A 20,221-nucleotide genomic window follows, 5' to 3' on the forward strand; every position below is an offset into this window, starting at 1 on the left:
CGGTTCTGACTCATAGCGACCCTATGCACAACAGGACCAAACACTGCCCGGTCCTGAGCCATCCTTACAATCCTTGTTATGCTTGAGCTCATTGTTGCAGCCACTGTGTCAATCTACCTGTTTGAGAGTCTTCCTTTTTTCCGCTGACCCTGCACTCTGCCAAGCATGATGTCCTTCTCCAGGGACTGATCCTTCCTGACAACATGTCCAAAGTATGTAAGACACAGTCTCATCATCTTTGCTTCTAAGGAGCACCCTTTTTGTAGTTCTTCTAAGACAGATTTGTTCGTTCTTTTGGCAGTCCATGGTATATTCAATATTCTTCGCCAACACAACTCAAAGGTGGCAATTCTTCGGTCTTCCTTATTCATTGTCCAGCTTTCACATTTATATGATGCGATTGAAAATACCATGGCTTGGTATCTTTGCTCTTCAACACTTTAAAGAGGTCCTTTGCAGCAGATTTACCCAATGCAATGTGTCTTTTGATTTCTTGACTCCTCCTTCCATGGGCACTGATTGTGGATCCAAGTAAAAGGAAATCCTTGACAACTTCAATCTTTTCTCCATTTATCTCCATTTATCATGATGTTGCTCATTGGTTCAGTTGTGAGGATTTTTGTTTTCTTTATGTTGAGGTGCAATCCATACTGAAGGCTGTGGTCTTTGATCTTCATTAGTAAGTGCTTCAATTCCTTTTCACTTTCAGCAAGCAAGGTTGTGTCATCTGCATAACGCAGGTTAATGAGTCGTCCTCCAATCCTGATGCCCCGTTCTTCCTCATATAGTCCAGCTTCTTGTATTATTTGCTCAGCATACAGATTGAATAGATATGGTGAAAGAATACAATCCTGACACACACCTTTCCTGACTTTAAACCAATCAGGATCCCCTTGTTCTGTCTGAACAACTGCCTCTTGATCTATGTAAAGGTTCTTCATGAGCACAATTAAGTGTTCTGGAATTCCCATTCTTAGCAAGGTTATCCATAATTTGTTATGATCCACACAGTCGAATGCCTTTGCATAGTCAATAAAACACGAGTAAATATCCTTCTGGTATTCTCTGCTTTCAGTCAGGATCCATCTGACATCAGCAATGATATCCCTGGTTCCATGTCCTCTTCTGAAACCAGCCTGAATTCTGGCAGTTCCCTGTCAATATACTGCTGCAGCCATTTTTGAATGATCTTCAGCAAAATTTTGCTTGATTGTGATATTAATGATATTGTTCTATAATTTCCACATTTGGCTGGAGCACCTTTCTTGGGAATAGGTATAAATATGGATCTCTTCCAGTCAGTTGGCCAGGAAGCTGTCTTCCATATTTCTTGGCACAGACGAGTGAGCACTTCCAGCGCTGCATCTGTTTGTTGAAACATCTCAATTGATATTCCATCAATTCCTGGAGCCTTTTTTTCCACCAATGCCTTCAGAGCAGCTTGGACTTCTTCCTTCAGTACCATTGGTTCCCGGTCATATGCCACCTCTTGAAATGGTTGAACATCGACTAATTCTTTTTGGTATAATGACTCTGTGTATTCCTTCCATCTTCTTTTGATGCTTCCTGTGTCTTTTAATATTTTCCCCGTGGAATCCTTCACTATTGCAACTTGAGGCTTGTATTTTTTCTTCAGTTCTTTCAGCTTGAGAAACCCCAAGTGTGTTCTTCCCTTTTGGTTTTCTATCTCCAGTTCTTTGCACATGTCATTATAATACTTTACTTCGTCTTCTCGAGAGGCCCTTTGAAATCTTCTGTTCAGTTCTTTTACTTCATCAGTTCTTCCTTTTGCTTTAGCTACTTGACATTCAAGAGTAAGTTTCAGAGTTTCCCCTGACATCCGTCTTGGTCTTTTCTTTCTTTCCTGTCTTTTCAATGTCCTCTTGCTTTCTTCATGTATGATGTCCTTGATGTCATTCCACAACTTGTCTTCGGTCATTAGTGTTCAATTTGTCAAATCTGTTCTTCAGATGGTCTCCAAATTCAGGTGGGATGTACTCAAGGTCATCTTTTGGCTCTCCTGGACTTGCTCTGATTTTCTTGTTTCAGTTTGAACTTGCATATGAGCAATTGATGGCGTGTTCCACAGTCAGCCCCTGGCCTTGTTCTGACTGATGATATTGAGCTTTTCCATCGTCTCTTTCCACAGATGTAGTTAATTTGATTTCTGTGTGTTCCATCTGGCGAGGTCCATATGTGTAGTCGCTGTTTAAGTTCGTGAAAGAAGGTATTTGCAATGAAGAAGTCGTTGGTCTTGCAAAATTCTGTTATTCCATCTCTGGCATTGTTTCTATCACCAAGGCCATATTTTCCAACTACTGATCCTTCTTTGTTTCCAACTTCCGCATTCCAATCATCAGTAAGTATCAATGCATCTTGTTTGCATGTTCGATCAATTTCAGACTGCAGCAGCTGATAAAAATCTTCTATTTCTTCATCTTTGGCCCTCGTGGTTGGTGCGTAAATTTAAATAATAGCCATATTAACTGGTCTTCCTTGTAGGCGTATGGATATTATCCTATCACTGACAGCGTTGTACTTCAGGATAGATCTTGAAACGTTCTTTTTGACGATGAATGCAACAGTATTCCTCTTCAAGTTGTCATTCCCATCATAGTAGGCTATATGATTGTCCGATTCAAAATGGCTAATAGCAGTCCATTTCAGCTCACTAATGTCTGTCAGTTTGTCGTATTGTGGGGGCTTGCGTGTTGCTGTGATGCCGGAAGCTATGCCACTAGTATTCAGATACCAGAAGGGTCACCCACGGAGGACAGGTTTCAGCTGAGCTTCCAGACTAAGACAGATGAGGAAGAAGGACCCAGCAGTCTACTTCTGAAAAGCATTAGCCATGAAAACCTTATGAATAGCAGCGGGACATTGTCTGATATAGTGCTAGAAGATGAGCCCCCCAGGTTGGAAGGCACTCAAAAAATGACTGGGGAAGAGCTGCCTCTCAAAGTAGAGTCATCCTTAATGACGTGGATGGAGGCAAGATTAGTTTATATTAAAGAGAATTAGGGTGGGATGCAACACCCTTACTTCAGGTCACAGCCCTGATCCAATGTGAGAGGAGTTTCCCTGGCCTGCATCACCTTTTATCTTACAAGAGATAAAAGGAGAGAGAAGCAAGCAGAGAGAGAGAGAGAGAGACCTCCTCCCACCAAGAAAGAAGAGCCAGGAGTGGAGCACACCCTTTGTACCTGGGTTTCCTGGGCTGAGAAACTCCTAAATGCAGGAGAAGATTGATGACAAGGACATTCCCCCGGAGCTGATAGAGAGAAAAAGCCTTCCCCTGGAGTTGGTGCCCTGAATTCAGACTTCTAGTCACCTAAGCTGTGATAGAATAAATTTCTGTTTGTTAAAGCTATCTATTTGTGGCATTTCTGTTATAGCAGCACTGGATAAGTAAGACACTATTCATGTATTTTTCTCTGACTTTCACTGTTGCTGTTGAGAACTCTACTATCAATCTAATAGTTTTTATAATGTCAGTTTTTTTTTCTCATTTTGCTTTTAGGTATTATCTTTGGTATTCTACAGTCTTAGGATTCATTTGGTTTTGTAACTTAATGGATTTTTTTCAGTAAAAATGGTGTGAGGGCATCCTCAGATCTCCTCATCCAACTTCACAAGGGAGATGAGAGAGAATCAAGATCCACATGAGCCCAGGTTGATTCTTGTGAGGTGGAGGTCAAACATACCTCCAACCTCCAGCCTTCATACCAATTCTGACACCAGCTGCCCTTCCCACAGCATTCTCTGCTGGGTTCAATAATTCATTGCAATGGCCACACAGAACTCACAGATCATACTTACGTTTATAGGGTTTATTTGGGAAGTAATACGTGCAACTCAGAATCAGGATCAGGAAGCAGGTAGGCAAAGTCTCCCTTCTTCAGTGCAGGGCAGCTCTCAGCTCTTCTTGGCTGTGCAGTCCTCCTCTTGGTCCACTGAGTAGAGGCTCCTCTCATCCCCCTCAGGACAGGCCCCCTCTCTTGGCCCTCGGCCCTTAGCCCCACTTAGGCCTGGACTCTGCCTTGCTCTGGCAAGTGTTGCAAAGCTCATTAGCTCCACCAATAAATGCCCAAAGGCACCCCACTGTACCTGGAAGCCTCTTGCCTGAAGATGCTCAGCACTCTTCTTTGTGGGCAAGTGTCCGGAGGCACCCCACTTTGCCTGGAAGCCTCCTACCCTAAGGCTCTCAGCTCTCTCACTCCATAGGTCAGCACACTCACTGTAGCCACCTTCCTTTGTGGGCTGGGAAGCCCATCACTCCCTCACACCAGTCCTGGTTCTGATGCTGCCATTCCTCTGCAGCTTCTCATCGTGTCATGCTGTCTCTGGTGTTACAGTGCTCTCTTTTTCTGTCTCCTGGGTCTTGGAGGTTCTCAGTGCAGGGAACCCCGGTCCAAGGAATACACTCGGCTCCTGGCTCTTCTTTCTTGATGGTAGTGAGGTCCCTCCTCCAGCCCCTGGGATTGGCTCGTTTTAAACATAGGAGGATGGCAAAACTGACCAGTTCCCTTGTCAGGGTTCCATACATCTTATTTGCATGGTCCCACCCCCACAAGGGTTCCATGCACCTTATTTATATTATTAGCAGGCTGTCCAGTCCCCTTGGTGGGGCATAAGCACCTTATTTGCATAGTTCCACCCAGTTATTGTGTGGGAGTTACAGGTCCATGCATGGCTAACAAAAAACAAACAAACAAACCAAACCTGTTGCTATCCAGTAGATTCCGACTCATAGTGAAAGGGTAGAACTTGCTCCATAGAGTTTTCAAGAAGCGCCTGGTGGATTCAAACTGCTGACCTTTTGGTTAGCAGCTGTGGCACTTAACCACTATGCAACCAAGGTTTCCTAGAAGGGCCATATTAATTAACTGCACTGCATTCTCTTTCATCACTTTTGGAAAATTCTCAACCATCAACTCTTCAAATATTGCTTCTACTCTATTTTTTCTCTCTCCTCCTGAGACTACACTTAAATATACATTATACAGTATCACTGTATCTTCTATGTCTCTTACTATCTCTTCTTTATTTTCCAATCTTTTGTTTCTCTGTGCTTTCCTCTAGGTAGTTTCTTCAAACCAATCTTTCAGTTACCATTTCTTTCTTCAGCTGTACTGAACTGCTGCTAAAACTATCCATAGCGTTATTAATTTTTATTATTGTTCAGTTCTAGAATTTCTACTTTTTTTTCAAAGCTGCCTTGTCTTTGTTTTGTAGTTTCCAGTTTCCTTCTAAAATTCACAAGGTTAATTTTTACCTCTAGAATATAATAAGCATAGATATTTTACAGTCTGCCTAATAATTCTAAAATCTGGAGTCACCGTGATGTCTTTCTTGCTTCTGCAGTTCTCACTTATATTGTGTATCTAATGTTCTTTCTTTATTGAACACTTTATTTGAAAATCCTGTTTGTAGGGATAATTTGATGCCTAGGTTGATGTTATCTTCCTCCGGAGAGGATTTGTGTTTGGTTTCGCCAGGTAATTGAAGGCAACAGAACTCTTTATTTCAAGTTCAAAACTTGAGGTTTTTCTTTGCCACCCAGTAAAAAGTCAGGCTGAAGACACTGTGAAATCTGGTTTTCTTCCATTACACAGTTAATGCTTCATTAGATTTATGCACATATTTACCACTTTTTTCACCTTTCCTTCTGAAATCAGATCTTCCTTCTGGGATAATTTTCCACCTTTCTGAAATACATTCTTTAGAAGCTCTCTAGTAAAGGTCTTTTGGTGATAAACTCTCATCTTTTGTTTTTCTGAAACATTTTTTCCTCTCGTTCTTGAATGATAGTTTAAAGGTATATAATTCTGGCTTGACAACTATTTTTTCAGCCATGTGAGGATGTTACTCTACTGGCTTCTTGTTTTCATTGTTGCTATTGAGAAATCTTCCATGAATCTAACTGTGATTCTTTAGTAGGTAATCTCACTTTTATCTCTGGTTATTTTTAATGTCTTCTTTTTGTCTAGGGAGTTCTGATGTTCCATCACCATGTGTCTTAATGTAGATTTTGTTTATCCTGCTGGGCACTCATTGTGCTTCCTAAATCTGAGATTCATGTTTTTTTTTTTTTTTTCATCAGCTCTGGAAAATTTTCAGAATTATATTTTCAAATACGCCCTCTCCCAAGTTTCTCCCTTTTATCCTTCTGGAACTCTAAATAGGCTTGTGGTAGACCTCCTCCATAACTCTTAATTTCTTTTTTGCATATCCTACTGCTTTGTTCTCCATATTACATTCTGGATAATTTACTCAAAACCACCCTCCAGTTCAACAATTTTCCTTCAGCTGTGGCTTTTTTAAACCTGTTTTTAAAACTTACGTTGTAGTCTATCCTTCGTGTTTTTAATGTAGGATGCCTGGCTATATTTCATTTATTTTACGTATAATAAAAATCAGTTACTCTACAATCCAATCCAAGAACTAGAATATTATTTAAAACAATTATTTTCTCTGTTTACAAATGGCAAAGAGACCATTACCTCTCTCCTCTCCCTCTAAGAGTGTTTCTTTGGAAGATGTAAAGGGCCTGACTCCTTATTGCCTCATCCTTTTTGAAATGTAAATACCTAAGAAGGTAGAGTTCCAGTTTCCCTGTCACTTTAGGAGCTTAACATAGGTGTAGCCATTTGTTTCTCTGGGAGATAAGTTTTATTACCCTTTTAGATGATGACAGTTAATTTAAAAAATGGCTTCCCCAACTCTTCAGACAAGGGATTGGACTGGAGTATAAGACAGAAAATGATAGTGGTGAGGAGTGAGCATCTTGGCTCAAGTAGACACGAGACTACATGGGCAGCTCCTGTCTGGAGATGAGATGAGAAGGCAGAGGGGGACAGGAGCTGGATGAATGGACACAGGGAATACAGGGTGGAGAGTAGTGTGCTGTCACATTAGGGGCAGAGCAGCTACGGTTACATAGCAAGATGTGTATAAGTTTTTGTATGAGAGACTGACTTGATTTGTAAACTTTCACTTAAATCACGATTAAAAACAAATGGCTTTCCTAGTTTCCAAATGAGATTTAGGGTGAAGGAATGTGAAAAAACAGATTCAACCAAGAGGGATCCGTTCACTAACTGCGCTATCAAATCTTCCTGTGGAAAACAGGATACCATAGATCCAAACGACAAATGATAATTGTGTTGTCAGTGGGAAATAGGGTACTATCAGTTTTAATATCACGTTATATGATAGCTAAAAATATATGGTATAGAATTATAATTTAGCTTAGCTGTATAAATTTTGGAAACCCTAGTGGTATAGTGGTTAAGAGCTATAGCTGCTAACCAAAAGGTCAGCAGTTCAAATCCATGAGGCGCTCCTTGAAAAGGCCATTGGGCAGTTCTACTCTGTCCTATAGGGTCACTATGAGTCGGAATCAATGGCAATGGGCTTTTTTTTTTTTTATATATATACATTTTGTGAGATTTTGTTCTCACTTCATAGTCTCTTGCAGACGACCTATGTGCAAGTACTCTGTTGTGCCTATTCAGTAAGAAATGTGTTTACTTTCATTCAGTATTGATGATGAGATCTTTTTTTGTTGATAGGATTTTTACATCCCCAACTAAACTCCAAAAACTCAAACCTATTGCTGTTGTCTATTCTGACTCATGGTGACCTTATGTGCAACAGAATGAAACATTGCCATAACGGATTTTACTCAATAGGTTCTTCACAACCCCCGGTTTTCAAATTCATGTCTGATAGCTCTGTGACCTAGATGTAAAGGAGGTTTCTGGCCTTTATATATGGCAGACATGAATTCATAAGCTAAGGAATTCCTCAAATACTAGAAGGTGTTTCAAGGGCTGGATGGCCAAAGGGAATAACAATATTCACCACAGGGATCATACTTAGCAAAATATTTAAACTCTTTTTGAAGATATACTGTATATGAATAGCTAAACATTTATTGAGCACTTACTTTATTCTAGATATTTTACTGAGTGCTTTACATGCTTACCCTCATTTCATCCTTACAACAATGCTATGAAGCAGATACTATCATAATTTCCATTTTACATAACTGAAGTAACTTGCCTGAGTCACCAGGTAAATGTTAAAATCAGGGTTCTACCCAGGTTTGGCTCTAAACTAAGACTGAACTTATAACCCCTATGCTTATTGTCTTTGCCAAGCCATCAAAGTAATTTCAATAAAGGAAGGAAATAAAAAAATACAAAGTTCATTACTCATTTTGTTCTCTTCTTGGCATCTTCCATGCTGTGGAAGATTGGTGTGGACAGCTGACTGTTGTATGGTTATTTTGTATCCTTCGATCCTGCTGAACTGAGTTGTAGGTTAGGAGTTTTTTTGTATGAGAGTTTTTGTGTGTGGGTAGCAACAGAAGTCCAAGAGAAGTCTTATGGATGTACAATTGCTCCAGCACCACCCACCTGACAAGCATCGATTCAATGTAAGCTAGATTTTGCAACTTTCATTTGTGTGATTTACTGTGACATCAATTTAACGGATATGAAGGTGTTGGATTAAACATGCTGTAAGAGAATTGTACTTCCTAGATTGCCTCTAGAGTTTTTATAGTCATTTACATATTGTTAATTAGATAGCATTTACTGTTAAACACACCCATTTTGTCATAATGCAAGTATAATTTTATTACTACATAACATTGCAGTGCGCTTAATAAGAAATCTTAATTAGGTTAATTTGTTAAGACGTTTATGAATACCTCTGTTTGAGGCTGGGAGGCCTTTATGAGTCAATAAAATATTGTCTTTTTTTCAGGCAAAGTACTCAGGGAAGGATGTTTCTTTTTTTTTGCAATTTATTATTTTTGAGATAAAATTCCCCTTTTTGATCCAGATTCTTCTATAGAATTTTTGATCAAAGTGTTCAGTAATAGTAGCCAGATACCATCTAGTTCTGGTCTCATGGCAAAGGAGGCCGTTGTTCACGGAGGCAATTAGCTACACATTCCATATCCTCCTCCTATTCCTGACTCTCGTCTTCCTCTGTTGCCCCAGGTAAATAGAGACCAATTGTTGTGCCTTGGATGGCTGCTTGCAAGCTTTTTAGACCCCAGGCACTACACAGTGAACTAGGAGGTAGAACAGAAGCGCTAAATACATTATTAGGCTAACTCATTGGAATGTCCCCAAAACCATGACCCTCAATCTCCAAACCAAGGAACCAAATTCCATGAGGTGTTTGGTTGTATGTAAGCAGCCTCAGCAGCTACTCTTTGTTGTTGTAAGCATATCTATCACTCAACTTTTGCCAATTCAACTTTTCACAGGTGTACAACTTATTGACAGCAGTTACAGTAATCAGCTGTGCAGCCCCACCTTTAGTGTGATTTTTCCATCACCATAAGCCAAAACAATTCCTTCTATCTTAACCTGGAATACTCCATAAATACTTTTCAAAATTGAGCTCTGGATGAGCATTGAATGACACAGAATTCATGTCTTGGACAAGTACTTGTAGTGTACGTATTCTCTGTCACCAAGTAGGCAAGATCCATTCACCTTAACAATCAGCAAAGTTAGGAATAGGGATGACATCCTCTTAGGAAAGTTGAGGATGATGACCAAGATGTCTGAAGAGAAAGCTGGGTTACCTCTGCATGAAGGTGGGCACAGTGAACACCCATAATCTGAATACAATTCTTCATCCTCACAACCCAGGGGAAAATGTGCAATTAAAACCCCAAATTCCTATACTGCAGAACTGCATCTTCCAGTCTGTTCTTTGGAATTCTAGTCCAATAATATGCTGTATGATAAAAGAGTCAAAATAGTTTGAGAAATATGTATACTATATCCCTGTCACCTGAGACATTTCCAGTGCACATTACATGTTAAAGGCTATGGAGAATCCTGTGATCAAGTCATATGATTGACTTTGTTGGCTCCAGTTTTCCCCAATATTATCTTACTGTTGGAACTGACTCTACGGCAACAGGTTAGGTTTTGGTTATGTAACTTTTTACCCCCCCGATGCATTTGTCAGTTTGTTGTACTGTGTGGGCTTGCACGTTACTGTAATGCTGGAAGCTATGCCACCAGTATTTCAAAAGGCAGCTCAGTGGCTCAAGAACATAACGTATTATAGTGACAGATGCAAAGATCTGGAGGTAGAAAACCACAAGGGAAGAGAACACTCGGCATTTCTCAAGCTGAAAGAACGGAAGAAAAAATTCAAGCCTTGAGTTGCAACATTGAAGGATTCTATGGGGAAAATGTTAAACAACACAGGAAGCATTAAAAGAAGATGAATACACAGAGTCACTATACCCAAAAATAATTGGTTGATATTCAACCATTTCAGGAGGTAGCATATGACCCACATAGTCGAATGCCTTTGCAAAGTCAATAAAACACAGGTAAACATCTTTCTGGTAGTCTCTGCCCTTAGCCAAGATCTATCTGACATATCTCTCGATCCACATCCTCTTCTGAATCCGGCCTGAATTTCTGGTAGTTCCCTGTTGATAAACTGCTGCAGCCACTTTTGAATGATCTTCAGCAAACTTTTACTTCAGTGCGATATTAATGGTATTGTTCGATAATTTCTGCATTCAGTTGGATCACCTTGCTTAGGAATAGGCACAAATATGGATCTTTTCCAGTTGGTTGGTCAGGTAGCTGTCTTCCAAATTTCTTGGCATAGAGGAGTGAGCACTTCCAGTGCTGCATCCATTTGTTGAAACATCTCAATTGATATTCCATCAATTCGTAGAGCCTTGCTTTTTGCCAGTCCCTTCAGCGCAGCTTGGACTTCTTCCTTCAGTACCATCGGTTCCTGATCATATGCTACTTCCTGAAATGGTTGAATGTTGACGGCACCTGACAACAACAACTTTTTGCCTCCCATAATACATAAATCTCTTGGAACTAGTGCTGCATAGAATGCAGTTTGGGAAAAACTCAGTAACTTTAGCCAAGAACGGTTTTAAAGAAATCAAATGACATGTTGGTCATAAAACAAGAAAAACAAATTTCAAAGAGATACTCGTAGAATTCCTCATGAACTTTCCATGATAAACTCTGTGGGAAATGTACCTCTTGGCTCAGTAAATGAGTTGACTTGCTTTTGGGGGTTTGCTAAACTCTTGGTGGACACCTTTAAAAAGTGATGAATTTGGCTTTAGAATAACTGATATTAAACCATCCTTTCCTGCAACAATTAGAACTCACCAGTAACTAATTAAAGCCATTGCTAGATCTTCACAGTAAAATCATTTTATCTGTATTAAAGAAATGATTGTTACTCTTCATCAGGTTAAAGGGAAGGAAACATATTCACCTTGTTGCAGTTGTAATGTGTGCACACAGAGCATTTTGGGTTTCTTCTTTTCCACTTACTGTGATTTTGTCAACTCATTTATATAAGTGGACATGGTACACATATTTATTTTATAATTAGTTTGTATAGTCGCCCATCATTCAGTTAACTGGGCATGTGAGTTTGTCTTTTCCACCTAATGTTATTTTGTGCAAACACTTACCTTTACAAAGGGATAGTGTTCACATATTTTACTAAGGTACTATAGTTTGTATATACATCTGATAATTATTGGGTATTTGACTTTTTTCAAATTTTCATTTTTGTAAAACGATGATGTAGGCTTTGTTGTACACATTGCATTTCATGATTCTGGAAAACTTGGAGTATAATTTGAAAATGAAATTAAAAACTATACATTTTATAGTTCTAATATTTTATTGCCAAATTATCAAACTTTTCAAGAAGTCAGAACATCACCTTTTCTCGGTTCCTCTGACCAGGTCTTAACTTAAATTCCTGAAAACATCAACTTCATTAACCAGGGCATTATGGCTTATCTTGAAAACAGAGTCAGCAACAAGAAGGAAATTCTGTTACATTTTTTTCTTTTCTTGCAAGAGGATGGGTATTGAAGGGATGCATGAAAATTTCAATTGTAGAAATAATAGGAATTATGGCCATAGAATTGGTGTTTCATCCCTGAATGCTCCTTATCCCTGAGGTCTCTATGGTCATCTAGAATTGATTTATGGAAACGTTTTCGTACACCAGATTTTGAAAAAGAGTTCTTAAGGTCCAGCAGGTTGGTTTGAGGTTTGGCCACTCCACTTCTAGGAATCCAACCCAGAATAGGTTTTGTTTCTTCGTTGTTTTCCATGTTTAAGACCAACTGATGTTCTTCTGGCTTACCAAAAAACTGTTCTAAAGTGAAGGTTTCTGTGCCTTGTTTATTTTGTAAAATACTAGGCTTACTAGGGCTAGTAGGATCTTGACACATTGTATACTGATCAGATTTAAAATGTTCATAGTGAATGTAATTGTTTGCTTTAGGGTAAGGTATAGGTTGGGGTTTTAATGCTAGCTGTCTCCAGTACAAATCTTCTGTCTTTTTAGTATCTGTGATTTTTGGAAATGGTTTCATGTCATAAATGTCAGTCAGATCTTTGGTTGGGTAACAAGGTGGAAGTGCATAGGTGGATAGCAAGCTTTGTTCTTCCTTAATCTTCTCTTCAATATCCTGGTTTTTATGGGTCACACCGGCCCGTGTGTTATCATTAAGTGCCCTCATTTCTTCAGAACTGGGTATAAAGGTGTGAAAAGCACACAAAACTGTAGGAGTACAATCTGGACAGGAAGGTGGTTTTTCCTGGACAGTAGGCTCCAGAGGACGTTGGTCATGAATCAGTCTGGCAATTCGCCCTTCCAAGGGTCTGACGGGTTTTAAGACAGGGTGGAATTTTTCTTGCTGTAGTGGTAGGATAAGAAGATCAATTAATTAATAAATCTGACATTTTGAGGGTGTTGCTACAAATGGCAGATCAAAAGTCATACCCGTTTCCACTGAGTAAACAAGGGATGGTGTAGGAGAGCACTTTGCAGTGTTCTTTGATATTTATTTAAAGACTATTAAAATTTGGGTGGTAATAAACATATGCTTATCTCCTCTACTGATTTTTCCTAAGATGGAAAGAGCAAATATTTTATTTATCTATAAAGAAGCTCCTTTATGTAGGAACTCATTGCTTTCACACTCCCAGAGACATAAAATAGTCACAAGAACAAAACTTCCACCCATCACCAACTCATGATTTAAAAGTAATGTGCAGTTATTTAAATCTCAGCCAAAGCCTTCTTCATTAGGCCAAGGCAGGGGGTTCTTAAACCTTAGCTGACTCAGAGTCACCTTTGAAGTTGGCAGAAAATGAGATTCCTAGGCCTGACTCTCTGAGATTATGATCCAGAAGGCTTGCGATGGGGCTCAGGAATCTGCATTATTAAGAAGTACCTCAGGTGGTGCTGAGGCAGGTGATGTGCTCACTATGTTTTGAGCAGCACTGGTCTAAGAGGAGTTTGTCCTCTCTGTGCTTCTCTTTGAGGTGTTTTATAAATATTGTTAGTCATGTCTGGTAGCTGCAAAAGCAGTGAGTGTACTCCAAGTGCTAGTAACAGACACATGTCTGGCAAGGGCAGGAGATAACTGCGGAGGGGCATGAGGGAACTTTCTGGGATGATGGTTCTACATCTTGATAGGGGTTTAGGTTACAAACTATGTGAATGTACACTTAAGATACGTGCAGTTTCATTGAATATAAATTTTACCTTCAAATAAAAAAACCACAAACAAATCTTGAACTCTGGTTAATGATATGCATGCTGAACAAAATGTTTAAGGGTGAAGTATGCTGATGTCTGCAATTTACTCTGAAATGCATAAAAAGTAATAGAGGGGATTGATAGATGGATAGAAAGATGGAAAGATGAATGCATGTGTGATGAAACAAATATAACCAAAACCCGTTGCCGTTGAGTCGACTGTGACTCATGGTGACCCTGTAGGACAGGGTAGAATTGCCCCATAGGGTTTCCAAAGCTGTAATCTTTATGGTAGCAGACTGCCACATCTTTCTCCCGTGGAGTGGCCAGTGGGTTCAAACCGCTGATCTTTCGGTTAGTAGCCAAACACTTAATTACTGTACCACCTGGGATCCTTAAACCAAAGCAAGATGTTGATGGTAGAATCTAAGTGGTGAGTAAATCCGTGCGAACTATAAAATTATTTCAACTTCTGTATATGTTTGAAATGTTTATAATAATGTTAATAAAAATAACAAATACTAAGAAGGAATGTATAATGATGGAATTGACAGCAGAGATAACAGAAATGAAGGTGATGAGAAAATAATAACCATAGCTTGGACTTAAAAAAAATGCATGTAGGAACATCTTTTTAGAAACTATCTGTAGTTAGATGAGTTTTTATACTGAATACCTGTGGCTAATCAGGTTTGGGTAGATACTACGAACGAAAGAATAAAACCACCTAGCTCTTTGTTAGGTTTGTCATAAACAAAAAAAGGATAGGGCTTACCATATCCTACTTTGATGGTATCCCTTTGTGCAAGTAGTTTTTAGTACCTTCATTTTATTTTACTATAAAAGAAATTTTCATTAGCTTCCCCAGAGTCCATTATTTATGTTTCAGTCAGAAACCCAAAGAATTTACTGAAACTTTCTTTTGAACGTCAAACTTTTTTAGGTGTATTTTATCTTGTTACTAGTCAATATTTAAATGTTGATTTACTTACACAATAATCTTGCATATACTTGGCAAGCATACTTTGTATAACTGTACATGTATTTCTTTGTAAAAAATTATAAAGCTGCCTTGTGAGTAGCTAGACCCTACAGGGTCAAATCTGGGCAGTTTACTGAATACACCTGACAATGTCAGAGTATACATGTAATATTTTATAGCCTTAGAGAGTACTTGTTGCAAGTGAAAAATAAAGAACATTAAAAACTCTTCAGTGAGTGATAAAGCACAGTCTATGGAACTACTTCTGGTTCTGTGATTTTATACCACCTTAGGGAATACTGAAGCGAATATAAAATGAATGTGTTTAGCTCAATCTAAATACACCTGGTACTGAAGTAATCTTACAGTTGTTTTTTATGTGTCTTTGCACAATTTACATCTTTGAAAATATTAATTTTGTTTTGAAAATTTTGTAGTTTTAGAGTATAAAGTTTAGGCCCCCAAAAAAACAACATATATGCATAGTAATAGGTAATTTCATTTCATTTACATAATTAAGCCATCATATTATCACTCCTTCTACTAAAAAATTTCGTTTAGGCCATTTCATGTAATAATTAAGAAATATCTAGTACTACGTGCAGAGAATTTATTGGCTTTTGGTTGTAATTCAGCCAACTCTCAATTATTGTGCATAACAGGAGGAAGCCTTTATCTCTTCAAAAGCAATGGTCATGTACAAGATATACAAATATGCAGAGATTCACAGTATATATTAAGAATCTCATTAAATTAATAATTAATCTCTATTCTTTTGTAAACCAATCCCTTTGTAAATTAGCAACAGTAGCGTAGTAGAAAATCTGTAAAAACAGTACTGTGAGGAGGAAAAAACACCTCTCTTGTTCTTCCAAATAGTGGGCAAGGGAATTCAAACCAGTTCAGAATTAACTTTTAAAACGAGTAAAAATTTCCCTATTATTCCATGAATCAAATAAAAAGTGGGCAAAGCAAACAGGAGCCCAGGCCCTGGATACTTTCCCCTGATAAATAACTGAGAGTTGGCTGTAATTACTTACAGGCTCTGGGTCAAATCCTATCTGTCCAGTGAAGTCGGCTACCTCCTTTTCATGGTAATCATCCAGTTCAAGGGGATTCATGGGCCCCAGACCTTAATGGAAACATTATGTCTTATTATTCTGTTAGAGTAAATGAAGAATGGCATTTAAATTACCTTTTATAGGAAAACATACCCATTCCCCTTTGTAATATAATGAGAACCAATGAAATGAAAACCTACTCTACCTCCCAGCTACCCACTAAGAGAAACATGCCACCCACCCTGATTCTTATCCCTGCATAGACTGAGAAACAGGGAGCAATATTGGAGGAGGAAAGCTTGTAACAGCATTGTTAAATATTCCTGTTTTGTTCTTTCTACTTGTTTCAAAGTGAAGTCATACCTGTAAAATCATGAGTGTACGAAGTGATCCAGTGGGACCTCTCAAGATTTCTTTGTATGTTGGCTTCTTTTAGAGAGTTGATAGGATCCCACGAATTTAATGAAGTGTTAGGAGCGAAGGTTTTAGGAGGTTTTGGGTAGAACACTGGCTTATTTTTCTCAACACATTTGGGAAACTAGAATATGAACATAAAGATTATTGCTCTTAATGACATCTAGTAGAATAAAGGCCTATCCGTTATCTTGGCAGGGAAAGGGGGCAAAGGAAGTTCTAGGCTGAAGTTGGATACTACTCCTTCATTACTTACTAACATTCTGCCAACTGTAGCCATATGCAGAGTTAAATGCAATGTTTTAATCAATGAAACAATAAGGTCCTTTCTAGAAGTCTTTTGTCTTAGCAGGGACTCTGATAATGTACATTCAAGAAATGTCCTTGGAAACATATTACCTCCTGTGACATTTTATTAGCAATTCAAAGGACACCTAGGTCTGCTTTTGGATAAGTTTAGCCAAAATTGTGTGTCTCCTACTTTTCCTTCCCTGCCTGAAATGATACCACTTGAGTTATGAGGTGTTAGCATCAAGCTCAGTATCTATTTTATTTTTAATTTTTCATCCAGGAAAGTGCAAAACTTGATTAAAGTTAGGGATGAGCTGTAAGTATGACTGCAAGTTTGGAAATTAAGACCAATTAGGATATTAAGAAAGTGAGATTAATCATTAGAGAGAAGAATACGTCAGTAAAAAATATGTATGTATAAAAGCACTGTGGGGGATATACATATTATAAAACATTTTGGTCTCAAAGAGCTTGTAATTTAGATGAGAAATAAAATACATGTGGACATTACTGGTTATAGTCAGTAAGTGTTGTAGAAAGGCAGAAGAAACCACTTGTGCTGGCGTAATCATGCCTTATAAATTACACCATTTTCTAGTTTTCAGACTGCTTTCATATCTCAGTTAATCCTCATACCTTGTGAAGTTTGTAGACAGATTTTACTGGAATTATACAGATAAATTTTATGATTGAAGCTCAGAGAAGAAAGCAGTATGCCCAATGGCACTTAGAGTAAATGGCAAATAGGGGACAAACTAGAATTTAGGACTCCTGAGTTGACTCTCTTGCTACTACACACAGAAATAATGAGAGTTGAGCTGAGCCTTGAAAATTTAGTAAGTTTTAGATAAGCAGAGAGGCCTTGAGGGAGGGCATTCCAGGACTGAGAAATAGCCTGAACCCTAGTTGGGAAGAAGAGCTGAAAAAGGATAGACCTGTGTTCAAGGACCAGTGAGTGGAGCCAGGCTGCAGGAGAGGAAGTAAGGCCAGATGGTGAAGCATCCACGGAGCATCTAGGTTTACATTTGGGCAGTGGGGAACTTTCAAGATTGTTGAGAAGGGTGTGGAATGAAGAAGGCAGAATTTTAATGAGCAGGTAAAAATGAGGGAAATTGAAAGAAGAAACTGAACTACAGAGCTGGGGATTTTGGCAGTAAGAACATGTATCAATGAAGTGGTCTCTAGAATAAATTCTTATAGAGTGAAGCCTGTGACAGCCTTGTTTTTCTGGGTCTTGAAAGTTTTCTGCCCTTGAGAGGTGCAGTCTTATCACTTTTCTATAGCTCTTTATTAGTGGAAAGTATTTGAATGTTCCTTCACTGACAGGTTTCTGCCTTACACAGGTTTCGGCTTTCACAGGTTTTCCTGTATTCCGGGTTGCTTAGATATAGATTTTGCTTGAAGGAATGAAAAGATCCTGTGAAGCAGATGGTTTTTTAAAAAATTTATTGTGTTGTTATTGAGAGTGTACACAGCAAACCATATACCAGTGCAACAGTTTCTACATGTACAATACAGTCATTCTTTTGAGTTGTGCAACCTTTCTCATCCTCCTCTTCTGAGTTGCTCCTCATTAACATAAACCCGCTGCTCCCTAAAGTTCCTATCTAGTCTTTTAAGAGTTGCTGTTGTCAGTTTGATCCCATATAGACAATTCTTAAAAGAGCATAATGCTCAAGGCAGACCTTTTTTTACTAGTTAAGCTAAGTTTTTTTTTTTTTTATTGCTAGCTTTTAAGATGACTTCAGGAAATTTTTTTTTTGTATATAAATGTATCAAATTTATTAATTTTGACATTTCTGTGGCTTCCCATTTTTTGTTAATACAAACAATGTTGCAAAGAATATCCAAATACATATCTTTCTGGGCACATTAAAAAAATTTTCTTATAAATGGAATCATACATTGTGTGTTTTTTTTGTGACTGGTTCTTTCACTTAGCATAATGTTTTCAGGGTTCATCCATGTTGTAGCATGTATTAGTACTGCAGTCTTTTTTATTGCTAAATCATATCCCATTATAATGATATCCCATAATTTGTTTTTCCATTGTCCTGTTGACAGACATTTGTTTTCTTTCTACTTTTTGGGAAAGTTGAATAATGCTATTGTGGGCAGTTTCTTATGATAAAATTACACACGATACATCTAATCTACGGCCCAGCAATTCCACTCCTAGACATTTACCAAAGAGAAATGAGAACATGTCCACACAAGGTTTCTATTAGAATGTACACATCAGCTTTGTCTCTTTGTGCATGTGGGCAACAGTTTCTGTGAAGCAGATCCTTAGAAATGGAATTTGGGATCACAGTTTACATGCATTTTCAGCTTTTTTAGTATTTCCCAAATTGCTCTCTAAAGTATTAGGCATTCCTCCAACACCATATAAAATGTGTAACAGATTCATCTCTTCTCAGGGAATATTTCTGGTTTAAGGTTTAAAGATCATCTCAGGGCAGTAGTTTCAGGGGTTCATCCAGCCTCCATGGCTCCAGAAAGTGTGGATTCCATGAGAAACTGAAATTCTGTTTTGTATTTTCCCCCTTTTGATTAGGATTCTTCTATGAAATCTTTGATTAAAAATGTTCAGTAATGGTAGCCAAGCACCATCCAGTCCTTCTGGTCTCATGGCAGAGGTGGCAGTTGTTCACGGCAGCAGTTAGTCACACGTTCCATATCCTCCTCCTATTTCTGACTCCCCTTCCTTTGTTGCTCCAGGTGAATAGAGATCAACTGTGCCTTGGACAGCTGCTAGCAAGCTTTTAAGAGCCCAGGCACTATACAAGGAAGTAGGAGTTAAAAAAGTAGCACCTAACGTGTTAACTGGGATGTCCCATGAAACCATGACCCTAAACCTGCAAACCAAGGAACCAAATTCCATAAGGTATTTGGTTGTATATAAGCAGCCTTAGCAGCTACTCTATTTTTTTTGTTGTTGTTGTTATTTTAAATATATCTATCATACAACTTTTGCCAATTCAACTTTCTACAGTTGTGCAACTTATTGACAGTGAATACAATAACTGGCTGTGCAACCCTACCCTTAATGAGATTTTTCCATCACCGTTAACCCCCTTTTTCCACACCCTTCCACCCCTGGTAACCACAGATAAACTTTGGTCTCTGTACATTTGCCTTTTTTATCTTTTTACATAAGTTAGGTCATACAATAATTGTCTTTTTGTGATGGGCTTATTTTGCGCAGCATAATGCCTTCAAGCTCCATCCATACTGTAGCATGTGTCAAGACTTCATTTCTCCAACCAGCTGAGTAGTATTCCATTGTGTGTGTACCACATTTTGTTTATCCATTCATTTGTTGATGGGCATTTAGGTTGTTTCCACCTTTTGGCTATTGTGAATAGTTCTGCAATGAACACTGGTGTACAAGTCTCTTTTTGAGTCTCTGCTTTCAATTCTTTTGAGTATACACCTAGGAGTTAAATTGCTGAGTCATATGATAGTTTTCTGAGGAACTGACACACGGTTTTCCACAACAGCTATACCATTTTGCATTCCCACCAGTAACGGATAAGGGTTCCAATTTCCCCACATCCTCACCAACATTTATTTTCTTTTTTAAATCTTAGCTATTTTTTTTTTATCCTAGTGGGAATGAAATGGTATCTCATTGTGGTTTTGATATGCATCTCTCTGATGGCTAATGGTGCTGAGCATCTTTTCATGTGTTTGGTGGCCACTGGAGTGTCCTCTTTGGTGAAATGTCTATTCAAGTCCTCTGCCCATTTTATGATTGGGTTATTTGTCTTTTCGTTGTTAAGTTGTCAAAGTTTTACATATATTTTGGTTATTAGACTCTTGTTGGATATATGGTTTCTGAAGATATTATCCCAGTCGGTAGCTTGTTTTTCACTTT

The 20,221-nt window shown here is 38.4% G+C and overlaps 1 protein-coding gene across 3 annotated transcripts in view; it reads right to left on the reverse strand.

Annotated features, from left to right (window-relative positions):
• Positions 1-8,492: 8,492 nt before the first annotated feature.
• The window catches only part of C8H7orf31 (chromosome 8 C7orf31 homolog), a 60,931-nt gene continuing 49,202 nt past the window's right edge, over positions 8,493-20,221 (reverse strand). For all 3 annotated transcript variants that reach the window (XM_049893764.1, XM_049893762.1, XM_049893765.1), the window contains exons 8-10: positions 16,000-16,174; positions 15,616-15,707; positions 8,493-12,745 (exon numbers count right to left, since the gene is read on the reverse strand). In XM_049893764.1, coding sequence (XP_049749721.1) covers positions 11,930-12,745; positions 15,616-15,707; positions 16,000-16,174 — 1,083 coding nt within the window. In that variant the 3' untranslated portion in view covers positions 8,493-11,929. The remainder of the gene's footprint in view (positions 12,746-15,615; positions 15,708-15,999; positions 16,175-20,221) is intronic.

The sequence above is a fragment of the Elephas maximus genome, chromosome 8 (genome assembly GCF_024166365.1).
Source record: "Elephas maximus indicus isolate mEleMax1 chromosome 8, mEleMax1 primary haplotype, whole genome shotgun sequence".
In the NCBI taxonomy this organism is placed as follows: domain Eukaryota; kingdom Metazoa; phylum Chordata; class Mammalia; order Proboscidea; family Elephantidae; genus Elephas; species Elephas maximus.